The sequence below is a fragment of the Cervus canadensis genome, chromosome 8 (assembly GCF_019320065.1).
Source record: "Cervus canadensis isolate Bull #8, Minnesota chromosome 8, ASM1932006v1, whole genome shotgun sequence".
Lineage (NCBI taxonomy): Eukaryota > Metazoa > Chordata > Mammalia > Artiodactyla > Cervidae > Cervus > Cervus canadensis.
In genome coordinates this window covers 20,613,840-20,629,461 of record NC_057393.1, presented here as the reverse complement: position 1 = coordinate 20,629,461, position 15,622 = coordinate 20,613,840, and the positions used below count along the sequence as shown (strand labels likewise).

At 33.6% G+C, this 15,622-nt stretch overlaps 1 protein-coding gene across 2 annotated transcripts in view; it reads left to right on the top strand.

The window, feature by feature from the left end:
- The window catches only part of MXI1 (MAX interactor 1, dimerization protein), an 87,660-nt gene that overhangs the window by 26,527 nt on the left and 45,511 nt on the right, over positions 1-15,622 (top strand). For both annotated transcript variants that reach the window (XM_043475470.1, XM_043475471.1), the window contains exon 3: positions 14,890-14,919. In XM_043475470.1, coding sequence (XP_043331405.1) covers positions 14,890-14,919 — 30 coding nt within the window. The remainder of the gene's footprint in view (positions 1-14,889; positions 14,920-15,622) is intronic.

Below are 15,622 nucleotides of genomic sequence, written 5' to 3'. Positions count from 1 at the left end.
TTTGAATTTCATTTTTCTATAGAATCATTGTTTATTGGGCAAGGGGGAGGGTGTTTACTTAAAGCTCAGTCTATATTTTAATGGAATTTACCAAACACTGTATTTAGTCCACTGACTGTTTAAAGAAACAGAATGACTTATTTGTATAAAACTTAAACACTTTTTAAAAACTTTTATTTTATATTGAAGTATGCCCAGTTAACAATGTTGTGAAAATTTCAGGTGGACAGCAAAAGGACAGCCATACATACGCAAGTACTTTAAAAGAGTTACATGGTGGTTATCTAACATTGTAAGAATATAGTGCCCCAGGTATGGTGTATAGGTGCAATTTTCTTAATAAATTCTGCCTTATTTATTTACTTTTAACAAAAAGAATGGATGATGGAATGTGAGCTACATAAGAGAAGAGACTGAAATTTTAGAGTACTTATATTTCCAGTGTAGGTACTCAATAAATACTAAGTAAATGAATGACCGAATACTTTGAGCATGATTATGTAGACCTGAAGGTAACGTTTAAACCAAATGTTGACATAATTTTGAGAAGACTTTTAGAAAAGCTTAGGCTTAATTGATTGCTTTGTATGAAATGGGTCTAGGGATGTTTAATAGTTTTATTCTGTAACAGGTGTACTCAATGGAGACAAAATTATGTGGTTTTTTTTTTAACATTTTAAGACCCATATTATCAGAAATAGCTGAGTAACATGTTTCTTTTATTCTTTTAACAAACATTTTAAATATCAGTAGGAATTTAATATTTATTAAGTATCATTGTGTGCTTCATATTGTTGGCCATTTTACAAATGTGAAAAATAACTTGGATGTTAATGATAAAGTGTAACAAGTATAAGGCAACTGTCCGATAAGATGAAGATCTCCTACAGGAGCCCACAGGAAGACTTGAACATGCATGGTCATGGCATTAATTCATAGTCACCAAAAGTTGGAAACAGTTGAAATGTCCGTCAGCTAGTGAGTGGATAAACAAAATATAGTACATTATACAATGGAATACTACCCAGTAATTAAAAAAAAAAAAGTGCTCATACATATGACAAAATAGATGAAACACAAAAAAGTATGTAAACAAAGTCAGATATATGAGTACATATTTGCATTACTCCATTATATGAAATTTGTATTTATAAGGCAGAACTATAGAGACAGAAAACAGATTAGTGGTAGATGAGGGCTGGGAATGGAGATTGTCTGCAAATGGACAATTTTGGGAGTGATAAAAGTGTTCTAAAAGTGGAATGTGGTAATGGTTACACAAATATGTAAGTTTACAAAAACTCATTGGATTTTTTACAGTAACACTTAAGATGGGTGAATTTTATAATATGTATCAGTAAAACTTTGGAAAAAAGATTACCTGTCTTATTTATTGCAGTAAAATAGTGAAGGATCTTGAACATATGACAAATGCTAAGAAGAACTAAAGATGGAATGGATGAATGAATATTAAGCAATGATTCCTTTTTTATTTCTTCCAGTTTTATTGAGATATGATTGACATATAGCACTATATAGATTTAAGGTTTACAACTTAATAATTTGACTTATATACATCATGAAGTAATTATCACAGCAAGTTTAGGGAACATTCATCTCATATAAATACAAAATGAAACAGAAAAAAATTTTTGTTTTCTTGTGATGAGAACTCTTAGAATTTACTGTCTTAACAACTTTCATGTATGTTGTATGTTAAATCCCTGATATTTACCTTCTAACTGGAAATTTATACCTTTGAATGCCTTCATCCAATTATCCCTCCCCTCAGCCCTGGCCTCTGGTAACCACAAATCTGATCTCCTTTTCTATGAGCTTGATTGTTTTTTGAAGTATAATTGACTAACAATACTGTATTAGTTCCTAGTGTACAGAATAGTGATTTATTATTTCCATGCATTACAAAGAGCTCCCTAGTTGGCACAGTGGTAAAGAATCCACCTGTTAATGAAGGAGATGCAAGAGTTCAATCCTTGGGTCAGGAAGATCCTCTGGGGTAGGAAATGGCCGCCCACTGCAGTATTCTTGCCTAGAAAATTCCATGGACAGAGAAACCTAGCAGGCTACAGTCCGTGGGGTCACAAAGAGTTGGATGCGACTGAGCGTACAGGCACGCATATATTACAAAATGATCTCCACAGCAGTGATTCCTTTAAAACTTGAAATAAACCAGTAAGGAGTGGGGAGTGTCACCTCCATTCTCCTGCTGCAGCCAGAGCAAGAATTCAGCTCTCCTGCCAACCTCTCCTCCCTTATTCCCTTTGAGAATCACTTTTTTTTTCCCCTTTATTTTTATCAGTTGGAGGTTAATTACTTTACAGTATTGTAGTGGTTAATCACTTTTTTATATGATATATTTCCTTTAGACAGTTAGGTTCTTTGAAATAGATACACGTATAACATCTATGTTTGCTTCTAGCACTGTAGCAAAGAATGGAGTGTATTAACAATGGAAATTAGGATCTATAGGTTTTCTGTTATGAGTAGTGCTATTAATTATGGTACCACTTGGTTTTTTTCCCTTCAACGAGTATCTACCGAATGTTTATTTCATGCCTGAGTCCTTCCTAAAATACTAAATTACAATTTGGAAGTCAAATGATTTAGGAAATCACTGATATTTTTTCCATTTAAAGGATTTGTAGAATGTTGAAGCAGTCTAGATGATTAGTGGTTTGTCTTCTTAAGTGTCTTGTTTGAACTTTTGAAAATACGTTTAAGAGCGTTATTTTTAATCTTCACAATTCTCTGTGGTTTCCATTATTGCTTTTTTTAACCTAAGAAGTGATTATTTCACAAATATTGTATAACTTTAGTATGTATTAGATGCATCTTAATTTCTGGCACTAAGAATAGAGAGCTGTTATCTTTTATTTTACATTTATTTTTAATATTTAAAAAAGAGTATATGTATATAGTTTTAAAAGTTAATACTAATTGGCTTATAAAGAAAAATAACACTCCCCTGCCTCATCTCTCCTCATCCAATTTTTGCTTCCTAGAGGTTGCCGCTTCCAATAATTTAACAGTTTCTTCTGCTGTTTGCTTTCATATTTCTAAGTTATAAACTTACCCTGCTTGTTATCTGTTGACTTCCTGTTGTGAGGATGAAGATTTGACTGTCTGTACTCTTCACTGACAGCAGATTAATCATTTGCCAGAAATGAAAAAAAATTAAGTAGATGAAAAGTCCAGATAGTCTCCAGATAACTTACGTTTTAAAAATATGCACTTTCTAGTAATGTTTATTATTAGATTTCTGGAATAAGGAAATGATGTCTTAGTCTCATTCTTGAGTACTTTGCGGTAGATTAGAGTATTGCCCCAATTGCAGGATGAGATTAATAACTTTAAAAAATTGTTTTGTTGCAGTGTAATTTCTATACAGTAAAATTCCTCAATTTTTAGGTTATGATTCAGTGACTTGATGTGTATAAAGTCATACAACCTCCAAGACAATTATGTACAGAACTTTTTTTTATCACCTCAAGCATTATTATCTCATGCTCCTCAAGTCAGTTTCCTATCTCCACTTTCTGATCTGCTTTCTGTCACTATAGTTTTTCCATTTCTAGAATTTCATATAAGTGGAATCATATATATACTATTTTGTGTCTGACTTCTTTCACTTGGTGTAATATTGTCTGAAATTCATTCATGTTGTTCTGTGACTCAATAGTTAAGTCCTTTATATTGCTGAGTCCATTGTATGAATCTACCAAGTTTAATCATTTACAAGTTGATAGACATTAGGTGGTGTGTAGTTTTTAGCTATCATAAGAAAAGATGCTGTATACATTTACGAACAGATCTTTCTGTAGAAATGTGTTTTCATTTTTCTTAGCTACCTAGAATTCTGGGTCTCATAGTAACTGTGTATGTAACTTTATAAAGAAACTACCAAACTATTCTCCAGAGTGGCTGGACCATGTTCTATTCTGACTAGCAGTGTAGGGTACTTCCAGTAACTCCAAATCCTGGATAGCACTTGGTATTGTCAGTCTTTTAAATTTTAGCCATTCTAGTGGGTGTGTCATAGTATCTCACTATTTTACTTTGCACTTTCCCAGTAATTTTGAACATTTGTTGTGTGTTTGCCCCTGATATATCTTCTTTGGTGAGGTCTCTGTTCATATCTTTTGCTTTTTATATTATTGAGTTGTTTTCTTATTAAGTTGTAAGATTTCTTTGTAAATTCTGGATACAAGTTCTCTATTACATATGTGGTTTGCATATGTTTTCTCCTCAGTGGTTTGCCTTTGTCATTTTCTTAATAGTGTCTTTTGAAAAACGAAAGTTGTATTTTTTGATGAAGTTCAGTTTACATGTTTATCTTCTAAAGTTCATGCTTGTTATGTCCTGAGAAATCTTTGCATAATTCAAGATCATAAAATTTTTCTCTTAATGTTTTTATTCTAGCAGTTTTATAATATTAGTATTACATTTAGATCTAAGATTAATTTAGAGTTAAATTTTTATAGATGGTATAAGGTAAAAGTTGAAGTTCATTTTTTGGCAAATGGCCATTGTTTCAGTATCATTTATTGGAAAGGCATTTCTACATTTAATTGCCTTGGCATCTTCATAAAAAATGAATTGACCACATATATGTGAATATTTCTGGACTCTCTATTCTGTCCCATTGATCTAAATATTTATATTTACTACAATACCACACTATCTTAATTGCTGTAGTCTTTCTAATAAGTCATGAAATAAGGTAGTGTAAGTCTTCCAAATTGGTTCTTCTTTTTCAAGAGTTCCTTTTACTGTTGTAGGTCTTTTGCATTTTCACATATATTATCAGATCTGCTTTTCAGTTTCTACAACAAAGCCTACTGGAGTTTTGATTGAGATTGCATTGAATCGCCAGATTAATTTTGGGGGACTTGACACATCTGAACAAAATTGAATCTTTTGTTGTGTGGACATGGTATATCTCCCCATTTATTCAGTTATTTAGGGTTTTTTTTCTAGTTCAACAATATTTTGTAGTTTTTTAATAGTATGGGTAATGCACATATTTTGTTGAGTTAATATTTGTTACAGTAGTTAATATTTTTTGATGCTGTTGTAAATGGCAATTGAATTTGGTATATTGACTTTATAAACTGACTTTGAAGAACTCACTTATTATTTATAGTAATTTGCATATTCCTTAGAATTTTCTAAATGTACACTAAATAATGTTATTTATTCCAGTATTCTTCCATGGAGAATCCCATGGATAGAAGAGCCTGGAGGTCTATAGTCCATAGGGTCACAAAGAGTTGGAATGACTGAAATGACAGCACAGCACAATAAAGCTCTTTTTACTTCTTCCTTGCCATTCTGTATGATATTTATTTTTCTTGCCTTATTTCGTTGGCTAGGACTTCTAGTACTGAACAGAAGCTGATGAGAGGAAACATCTTTGCCTTGCTTCTGATAATGGGAATACATGTATTCTTCCACCTCTGAGTATAACTGTAGTTTTTTTGTAGGTGCCTTTTAACAAGTTGAGGAAATTTCTTTCTTTCCTAATTTGCTGAAAGCTTTTATCATGAATGGATGTATGAATTTTGTCAAATGCTTTTTCTTCATCTATTATGATTATACTATGGGTTTTCTTTTTTATTCTATTAATATGGTTAATTACATTGATTGAGTTTTTTGAATCTTAAACTAATCTTGCAGTCCTAGAATAAACCCTATTTGATCATGGTGTATTTTGCAATACTGCTGCTAACCATCTCTAGTTAGCAGACTCCACGAGTTTAAGGGTGCAGTCCCCAACATGAGTGACCTCACTACAGATACCAGACATGAGCTCAAGAGTTCCCAGCCACCGAAACTTCTGACCAATTGGCTACAAATTCAGGGGTTCCCACAGTCCCCTCAGGTTCAGTAGTTTACTAGAACTACTCATGAAAGTACTATATTTATGATTTCAAGTTTTATTATAAATAATATGAATCAGGACCAGCCAAATGAAGAAATGCACAGGGTGAGGTCTGAGCGAGTCCTGGGCATGGAACTTGTGTCCTCTTCCTAGAGAATCAGAATGCCCTACCCTCCTGGCAGATTGATGTATTCCTCAACCAGTAAGCTCATCTGAACCTTGGATTCTAGAGGTTTGTTTTTGTTTTTTTCCCATGTTATTATGTAGTCACAATTGATTGAATCCTTGACCATGTGATTGAACTCCATCTCTGCTGACCTTCTTCTCCCCAAAGGTTGGCTCCTATCAGTTGCTTAAAGCCCAAATCCTCTAATTACATGATTGATCTTTCTGGCATAACTAGCGCCTGATTTAAAGTCATTTCCTTAGCACAAACTCAGTTGTGGTCCAAGGGCTCTAACTGAGGAAATTCCTATAACTGAGGAAATTTCAAGGGTTCAGAAGCTCTGTCCTTGGAATTTGAGACAAAGACCAGGCAAGTTTTTTTTTCTTTTTAATTATAAAACTGATAGTTTCTGTAAATTTGCTAGTATTTTGTTAAGAATTTTTGTGTCTGTGTTCATAAGGGAATGGTAATCTGTGGTTTTATTTTTCAGTGTAATTTGTGAGGTTTTGATATCAGGGTAATACAATCCTCAAGATGATTTGGGAGATGTTCCCATTTCCTTTATCTTTTGAAATACTTTCTGTAGAATTAGTATGATTTATTCCATAAATGCTTGGTAAAATTTGCCAATGAATACTTCTGGGCTTGGAGGTTTTTTTTGTGTGTGGGCAGGTTTTTTATTATAAATTCAATTTCTTTAATAGATGCAAGACTATTCATGGTTTCTGTTTCTTCTTGAGTTAATTTTGATAATTTTTATCTTTTAAGAAATTTGTCCATTTCATCTCAATGTGGAATTTTTTGGCATAAAGCTGTTCATAATAGTATCTTATTATCCTTTATTGTGTGTTGGATCTGTAGTGATGTGCTCTCCTTCATCCTTGATAATTGGTTTGTTTGGGAAATTTTTGTATTGGTAATTTTTGCCTTTTTTCTTCATTAATCTCTGAAGAGGTTCATCAGTTTTACTTTTTTTTTTTTTTTAAATCAACTCCTGGCTTTTTTGATACTCTCTCTAGTTTCCTGTCTTCTATTTTGTTAATTCCTGTTATTGGCTTTCTTATTTCTTCCTCTACTTGAGAGTTTTTCAACCCCAGTACTATTGACATTATGGACCAAATAATTCTGTTTTGAGCATCATTGTATGTTTAGCAGCATCCCTGGCCCCTCCTCACAGAATACAGTAGTATCTCTCCCATATGATAACCAAAAATATCTCTGTACATGCATGCGTGCTAGGTCGCTTCAGTTGTGTCTGTTTGCGACCCTGTGGGATGTAGCCCACAAGGCTCCTCTGTCCATGGGATTCTCCAGGCAAGAATACTGGAGTGAGTTTCCGTGTCTTCCTCCAGGGAATCTTCCCAACCCAGGGATTGAGCCTGTGTCTCCTGCAACTCCTGCATTGCACACTGATTCTTTACCGCTGAGCCACCAGGGAAGCCCCAAAATATCTCCAGGCATGACCAGATATCTTCTGGTGAGAAAAACAGCCCCCAGTTGAGATCCATTACTCACCTTCTGTAGGCTTAGTTTGGTTCTTTTCTACCTTCTAAAGGTGGAAGAATTGATTTTGTACTTCACCTCTGCCTCCTACCCCAAAGGATTTAAAGCTAGAAACATTTTTTTCTGAACATAGATTTAGCTGCACTCTGCAAATTTTGAAATATTGTATTTCTTTATCATCCAACTGAAGATACTTTGTTTTCTTTGTGATTTTTTTTTAACCTGCAGCTTCTTATTTTCTTCCTGTATTTCATTGGTTTTAATTTGCTCTTTTTGTAGCTTCTTAAGGTTGAAGTTAGACCATTGATTTTTAGCCTTTCTTTTTTTTTTTTTTTTAACTAATAGAAGAATTTAATGCTAAATATTTAAAAGTACTGCTTTAGATACATCCAACAAATTTTGGTATGTTGTGTTTTCATTATTCAGTTCAGAATATCTTCGAATTTCTCTGTCATTTGTTCTTTGATTTGGCACTTATTTTCTGAGTATTGCTACTTTCCTAGTTATCTTATTGTTACTGATTTCTACTTAGAGAACTTACTCTGTATGATTTTAGTACTTATAACTGATTTTTACTCAATTTAATTGATGTGTTATCTTTTAAATTTTTTCATCTTTTTTGAAAATGTACATAGAGAAAAGTATATAAATCCTAAGTGTATAGCTTGATGAATTTTCACAAAGGTGAAGAAATAAGATATTATAGACTTACTGTCAGCCCCACCTGAGGTAACCACCAGTCTTCTTTTGATACCATTAGTTTTGCCAGCTTTTTACTTTATTTGAATGGAGTTATGCAGTATGTATTTTTGTGTCTGCCTTTTTTCATTCAGCATTGTGTTGAAATTATGAAAATTTATCCATGTTATTGCATGATAGTTGTTCATTATCAGTGCTCTATAGTATTACATTATATGAATGTTCCACAATTTATTCATCCATTCTGTTAGTTGGTGCAACAGTAATTGCAGTTTTGCATTGTTGAAATTTGCCATTTGATATTGGAATACATTCTTAAATAAATGTCATTATGTTATGCATCATTTTAATGTGCATTTTTCACTTCATGTCTTTTGCTAATGACATTGCTGTTTATTTTATTTTAGACTATGGAAATTATGTTAGGCAAAAAGCAAATTTGAGTGATTTTCTTATTTGAGTTCAAAATGGGTTGTAAAGCAGAGGAGACAACTTGCAATATCAACAACACGTTTGGCACAGGAACTGCTAATGAACATCAAGTTCAGTGGTGGTTCAAGAAATTTTGCAAAGGAAAAGAGAGCCTTGAAGATGAGGAGTGCAGTGGCTGGCCATCAAAAGTAGAAATGACCAATTGAGAGCCATCATTGAAGTTGATCCTCTTAGAGCTACATGAGAAGATGCCAAAGAACTCAGCATCAATCATTCTACCGTCATTTAGCATTTGAAGCAAATTGGAAAGATGAAAAAGCTCCATAAGTGGGTGTCTCATGAACTGACTGCAAACCAAGAAAATTGTCATTTTGAAGTGTTGTCGTCTCTTACTCTACACAACAACAATGAAACATTTCTCAACCGGATTGTGATGTGCAAAGAAAAGTGGATTTTATATGACAACTATCAAAAGACCAACTTAGTGGTTGGACTGAGAAGACGCTCTAAAGCACTTCCCAGAGCCAAACTTACACCAAAAAATGGTCATGGTCACTGTTTTGTGATCTGCTGCCAGTCTGATCCACTGCAGCTTTCTAAATTCCTGCGAAACCATTACATCTGAGAAGTATGCTCAGCAAATCGATGAGATGCACTGGAAACTAAAACGCCTCCAGCTGGCATTGGTCAACTGAAAGGGCCTGATTCTTCTCCACTACATGGCCTGACAGCAGGTTGCACAACCAACACTTCAAACGTTGAACGAGTTGAGCTACCAGGTTTTGCCTCATCCACCTCACTCACCTGACCTCTCGCCAATCAACTACCACTTCTTCAAGCATCGTGACAATTTTTTGCAGGAAAACTGCTTTCATAACCAGAAGGATGCAGAAAATGCTTTCCAAGAGTTTGTCAAATCCTGAGACGTGATTTTGATGCTACAGGAATAAACAAACTTATTTTTCATTGGCAGAAATGTGTTGATGGTATTGGTTCCTATATTGATTAATAAAGATGTGTTTGAGTCTAGTTATAATGATTTAAAATTTATGGTCAGAAACCGTAATTACATTTGTACCAACCTAATACTGTTGATGGACATTTGGGTTTCCGGTTTTTGGTTAGTATGAAAAGAAGGAGTATTCTCTTGTGTCCTTTAATGAACGTCTGTGTGTGTGTGTGTGTGTGTGTGTGTGTATTAGATTGGTATATGCTTGCAAGGGGAAATGCTGAGTCATAAGATATGCTTATATTCAACTTTGATATGTAAGTTTTAAGAAAAAGTTATTATTGTTATTGCTATGCATCCTTTTTAGGCACTTGCTTTTTTATGGTCTTAGTTATTGTGGTTGTTTTTGTTATTGTTATGAGAGGAGGAGTACATTTCTTAAGAGGCATTTTCCCTAAAAATCTACAGTATTCAAGTTTTACTGTCATTAATGGTTTTTTAAGAATATTTAAAACTTTTTTTTTAAATATGATAGAAACAAATGTATAAAACTACTTCTTTGAAAGAATTACTTTATTGGCAGTAAGCATGATTTTCTTCTATTCTGCTGCTGCTGCTAAGTTGCTTCAGTCATGTCCGACTCTGTGCGACCCCATAGACGGCAGCCCACCAGGCTCCACCGTCCCTGGGTTCTCCAGGCAAGAACACTGGAGTGGGTTGCCATTTCCTTCTCCAATGCATGAAAGTGAAAAGTGAAAGTGAAGTCGTTCAGTCATGTCCGACTCTTTGCGACCCCATGGACCGCAGCCCACCAGGCTCCTCCCTCCGTGGGATTTCCCAGGCAAGAGTACTGCCAGTGCCTTCTTCATTCTTCTATTATAGTGTTCTCCAAACTTATTGACCGCTTATATACCACTAGCAGCAAAAAATTCAGTATACCTAATATATTTGTATGTATTCATAATTTTATACATGTATTGCTGTACTAATATTTATAAATACCAGAGTATTAAGGTTATGTATATAAGAAGAATAATAAACAGAAATAGAAGTTTTAATATTCAGCTAATTCTTTTTCAACCCCCTTCAGGTATATACTTCGGAACCCTCTAACAGACCTGAAGTATAAGCTTTAGGATACAGTTAGAAAATACTCATTTAGCTTCATAGAATGTGTTTTTTTCATTGTGAGGAGGACACCATGCCTTAGGCACTTCAGGATTGGAAAGTAAGTGAAATGAGAATGTTAACAAATTAGGGGTTGGCTCATTAATCCAACAAAGATGGAGGTCTTTTCTTTTGTTGGAAGAGAATATTAATTCTGGGAATGAATCTTTTATTTTCCTTCTGTGGTGGTACTAGTCTTGAGCCAAACAGTACCATTTTGTGCAATTTCAATTCTATGCTTCATTTCATTGACTGCCACCAAACTGCACCCTGAAGAATTAAAAGTTTATGTATTAGAGCAGTGTTGTAGTCAATGAAAAATCACAGATCTGGTTGAGATAATGACTCCCATTCAAATAGGAAATGTGTTATCATGTCTCTTCAAGGCATGTTGTTTGTGAAAAAGATTATCTGTGATTTGATGATAAATGATAGAAATGTCTTTATCCCTGTCCTTGGAAGTTGTTAAGCATTCAGAGGAAGGGTGTCTGAAAGGAAGACAGTTCATAGTGTTTACTGTCAGAGGTGCATTTTTGTTAGGAGAAGAAAGGTGTGCTAACCAGATGGATTATTCAGAACATTCCAGCTTTGTAGGGAATTTATCATAATGGAGTATTTTAATGGCATATTATTGGAGAGACTTGGTTGAACACGTGGGCTTAGGGAAGCAACCTCAGGAAGGTTGCTTCTGCATGTGCTGGGATGTGATTTGTTCAGCCACTCTGTTTGCCAGCACTATTTGGGTCATTATTTTCTCCATGTATGTGTAGTTATACATCTTCGGCTTCTCTGTCTTACTTTCAGTCTTCCAGTGTCCTCATAGTCAACTAAATGATCAAAACACATATTTTCCTTTAGTTTCTTTTTTAATCATTATTGTTGTTTGTTTGTTTCCAGGCTAATTCCAAGTGTTACTGAGAACTCTCAATTTGTTGCCCCAAGTAATATGTTTAACATTGTTTTAGGTAGTATATTTTCAGTCTTGTTAAAAATAATATTTGCAGTGACTGGCATTTACTGAATGGTTACTATATGCTGATGCTTTTACATTACTCTCTAATTTTCAGAGTAACCCAGTCAAGACATGTGGTGTTACTCCAGTTTTACAAATGAGAAAACTGTTAATTAGAAAAGTTAAATAATTTGTTCAAAGTTCTACAGCTAATGTGAGTGATAGGGCTAATATTTAAACTCAGAACTTCTTTTCCATTTTTATTCTGTGGTTTTGCTTTGGACTTGACAGCTCAGCTTGTTTTGCTTGTGCTATATCCTTTCCACACTTGAAATGTCTTCTCCCTACCAGGTCTAGTTTCTGGTAGGAGCAGATGTAATCATCATGTAAGCCCCAGACCAAATGCTCCCTTTTCTAAAGCCCCATTTTCTGAGAGCCCCATTTATAAGTAAACATTGTCGCCTTTAAACTCCCAGAATACTTTGTACCTTTCTTCGTATATTTATTTTGCCTAATTTATTTTACATAATTATTCCTGTATATGTCTTAATCTACCAGCTAGAGACTTTGATTCCTTGCAACCTGAGATAGTTTTGAACATTGAAAATGTGCAGTATTTGTTGACCTGATATTAGAAGCAAAAATGTCATCAAAATAGGAGTAAACAATATTGATGGATTTTTTAAAAATTGAAGGAACATGGCAATATGATAAAGATTAGTATACATGTGATTATTTTGCCTCTTGGTATTTGGAAATCTTGTTAAATTTTACTAGTGGTATAACTAGATATGGCATGTGTTTTCTGGTTTTGTGAAAAAGTTCATATTCTTAGCTATCATTTAATATTTTTTAGGAAGAAGATAAATAATAAAAATCCGAGAGAGGTGGGAAAAACCTGCTGCTTTAATTTTGTTCACAGCAGTGGTTCAGATAACATTCTTTTGGTGCTAGCTTTGATAATAGGTTCAGTATAATACTGGAATTCAGTAATTGGTTATCTTTGCGTTATGTATCTTTTGCATTTAACGCCATATGTGGGATGCCGTACTGTTTGGAATAAGTATATGGTAAATGCTTCTCTCTAAATAGATTGTTTCATTTATTTACTTTAGCATTTCATTGTTTTTGTTTTACTTGTTCTGAGTTTTCTTCCCAGTAAAAGGCAATTAAACCAAAATTTACTCACCAAGGGGGGATGTCTTATTTTGGGGAAATTTTATTATTGATGACCCTTTCAGATTTTGAACAATGTTTTTTGTTTTAAATCTCTTTAAAATATACCTATTACCTCTTCTAACTTATTTAGTTTGACATTTCATTCAAACAAGAAAGAACTTAAATCTTTATATAAATACTTCTATGTGGTAGAGATTTGGATGTAATTTATTAATTGAGTTTTGAAGTCTGAGTTTGTGTTATACTAAGAAGTCTGTGTTTTTATATCTTCTTCTGAATTGTACATATCCTTGCCATTAATTTGGCTGAACTCTTAAAGCATCCTGAGATTTTTTAAAATTTCTGTCTTTTGAGAGAGGTGTTTTCTTATTAAGATAATCTGTTGAGAATGAAGATCAGTCTTTTTCATCATGTGTCACTTGGACCTTACGATAATGCTAAGAGCAAAGGTGGACAGTAGACAGTAACTCAAAGAAGCCTTTTGGCTCTTGAACTAAGACAGTGAATAAAATTTCCACAAATTGTGAGACTGATAAAAATATTGTTGAAGTTTAGAAATTTGATTATTAAATATCCATTAGAATAATAAATCAGATTATAGTAATCAGTAATGAAATATTCTGAAGGCTTTTGACATTAATCAGAATACACTAAATGATTGAAGTTTCAGTTTTGATGACAGGAACTTAAATTTTTCTTTATAAAATTTTGTTATTGTTAATGCTAAGTTATAAAAATAATGTTTGTTCAGGAGAACTTAGTATAAATTCTAATAGTGGTTAACTTTAGATCAAGTTACATTTTGTTCAGTGTAAACATGTATATTTCTCATAACAATCTTATGAGGCAAATACTGTTATTTTCCTATTTCATAGATGATAGAGCTGAACACAGAGAAATGAAGAGATTTTTAAAAGGCCACACAATATTTGATCCAAGGCAGTCTGGCCTTAGAGTCTGTGCTCTTAATCACTTTTCAATATTGCTTGTCACTCAGTGGTTAAGACATTGGGGTTTGAAATAAATAAATTAATTAATAACAGAAAAATAAGTTGGGGTTTGGAGTAAGAAAGACATGGGCTTAAATCATGGCTGCAACTTAAAACTCTTAGGACAACAAGATCATGTCTCTTTACCTCTCAGAGTCTCAGTATTCTTGTTTATAAAACAAGGGTTGTTTGGAGGATAAAATGAGATAATGTATGTTAACTGTTCAGCAGACACTCAACTTGTTGTTCAGTAGATGGTAAGTAATATTATTATAACAAATAGTTGTAAGTGAAATGAAAAAATTCACAAAGACAACTATTGTTAGCATTTTGAGATATATCCTCCCAGTCTTTTAAAACTGTGTTTTTTTAATTTTAGTAATATATCTTTTCTGTTGATGTTGTTTTTTCCTTGTATGACATTTTTGGTTTATGTTTCACACACAAAGAGGCTTGAATTTGTCTATATCACTTAGCAATAAGGCAAGCCTGTTTCAGCTTCTGTGCTGGCCAAAACTTTTTCTATCCCTATTTAAGAGTGGGTAAATGGAGATAGAAGACACGGAAGTACACACACTGCTTTTTAAAAAACAAAAGAATGGGATTATGTTTGAAGTAAATTTTCTAATAGAATGTCTACAAACCAGTAAAATGTAGGACCCTAGAAGTGGGCAAGAGAACATGTGCTCATATTAATTTTATTAAAAATAACAGTGAGATTCTAATTTCAAAATATTTAGTTGTTAACTGAAAATGCTCTATCTGAAGTCTTAATTAACATAGATTACTACTTCTTGACAAGTGAGATAGCTAGAACTCTGTCCATATATTGCATTGTTAAATTCACTCAGTGAATTTATATAGCAATACCTAAACTAACCCCCCTTTTTATAGCCTTAGCAACACAACATGGCTAACGCTCTTTTTCCCCCTTTCTTCCCTCCCTTTTAGGTCTACACACAATGAGCTGGAAAAGAATCGGTGAGTCAGTGATGAGGTGTAGTTTTCATATATGTTAAAAAGCAAACTCAACACTTGATCTGTGAAAATATAATATTGCATATGTAGTTACAACTTTTTTACATGTGTAACATACCATAATTCTGATACATGTGTATTCTCTCCCAAAAGTAGTAAGTTTATGCTGTCTAAACTAGAAGACATAAACACACTTCAAGTTCATTTGAATTTTGGGTTTATGTTGAGCCTTCTTTATTTTTGTCTTTGGAAACAGGTTAATTGTGATAGGCTCATGGCTTAAATATGGTCTTACTAAAGGATTAGGTTTCTGTAATGTTGCTAATAACTGTTAAGGCAAGTTGTAGGACACTGACTTTTTGTGAAAAAGAGAAGTGAAAGGACACTTCTCTTTCTTTGCAGTTTGTTCTTTCATTCATTCATGTATTCATGCATTCAACAAATCTTTATCTAGTACCATTTATATGTCAGTGCCAGGCAGGTGTAATGCTTTACATAAGAAAGGCAAGAATGTGTCAGGCAATTTCTGACCTTAAGGAATTTATAGCTTCCTTCGGGAGACAGATTAGTAGTTAAAATACTGTATAGTGTGGTAAATATGGTGGTAGAGAAGCAGATGATCCTGAAAGAACATTTTTGAAGGTCACCTGATTCTCTCTTGAAGGAATCTTGGAATGCTTTTCAGAGGATAGTGAGCTTTGTTTAT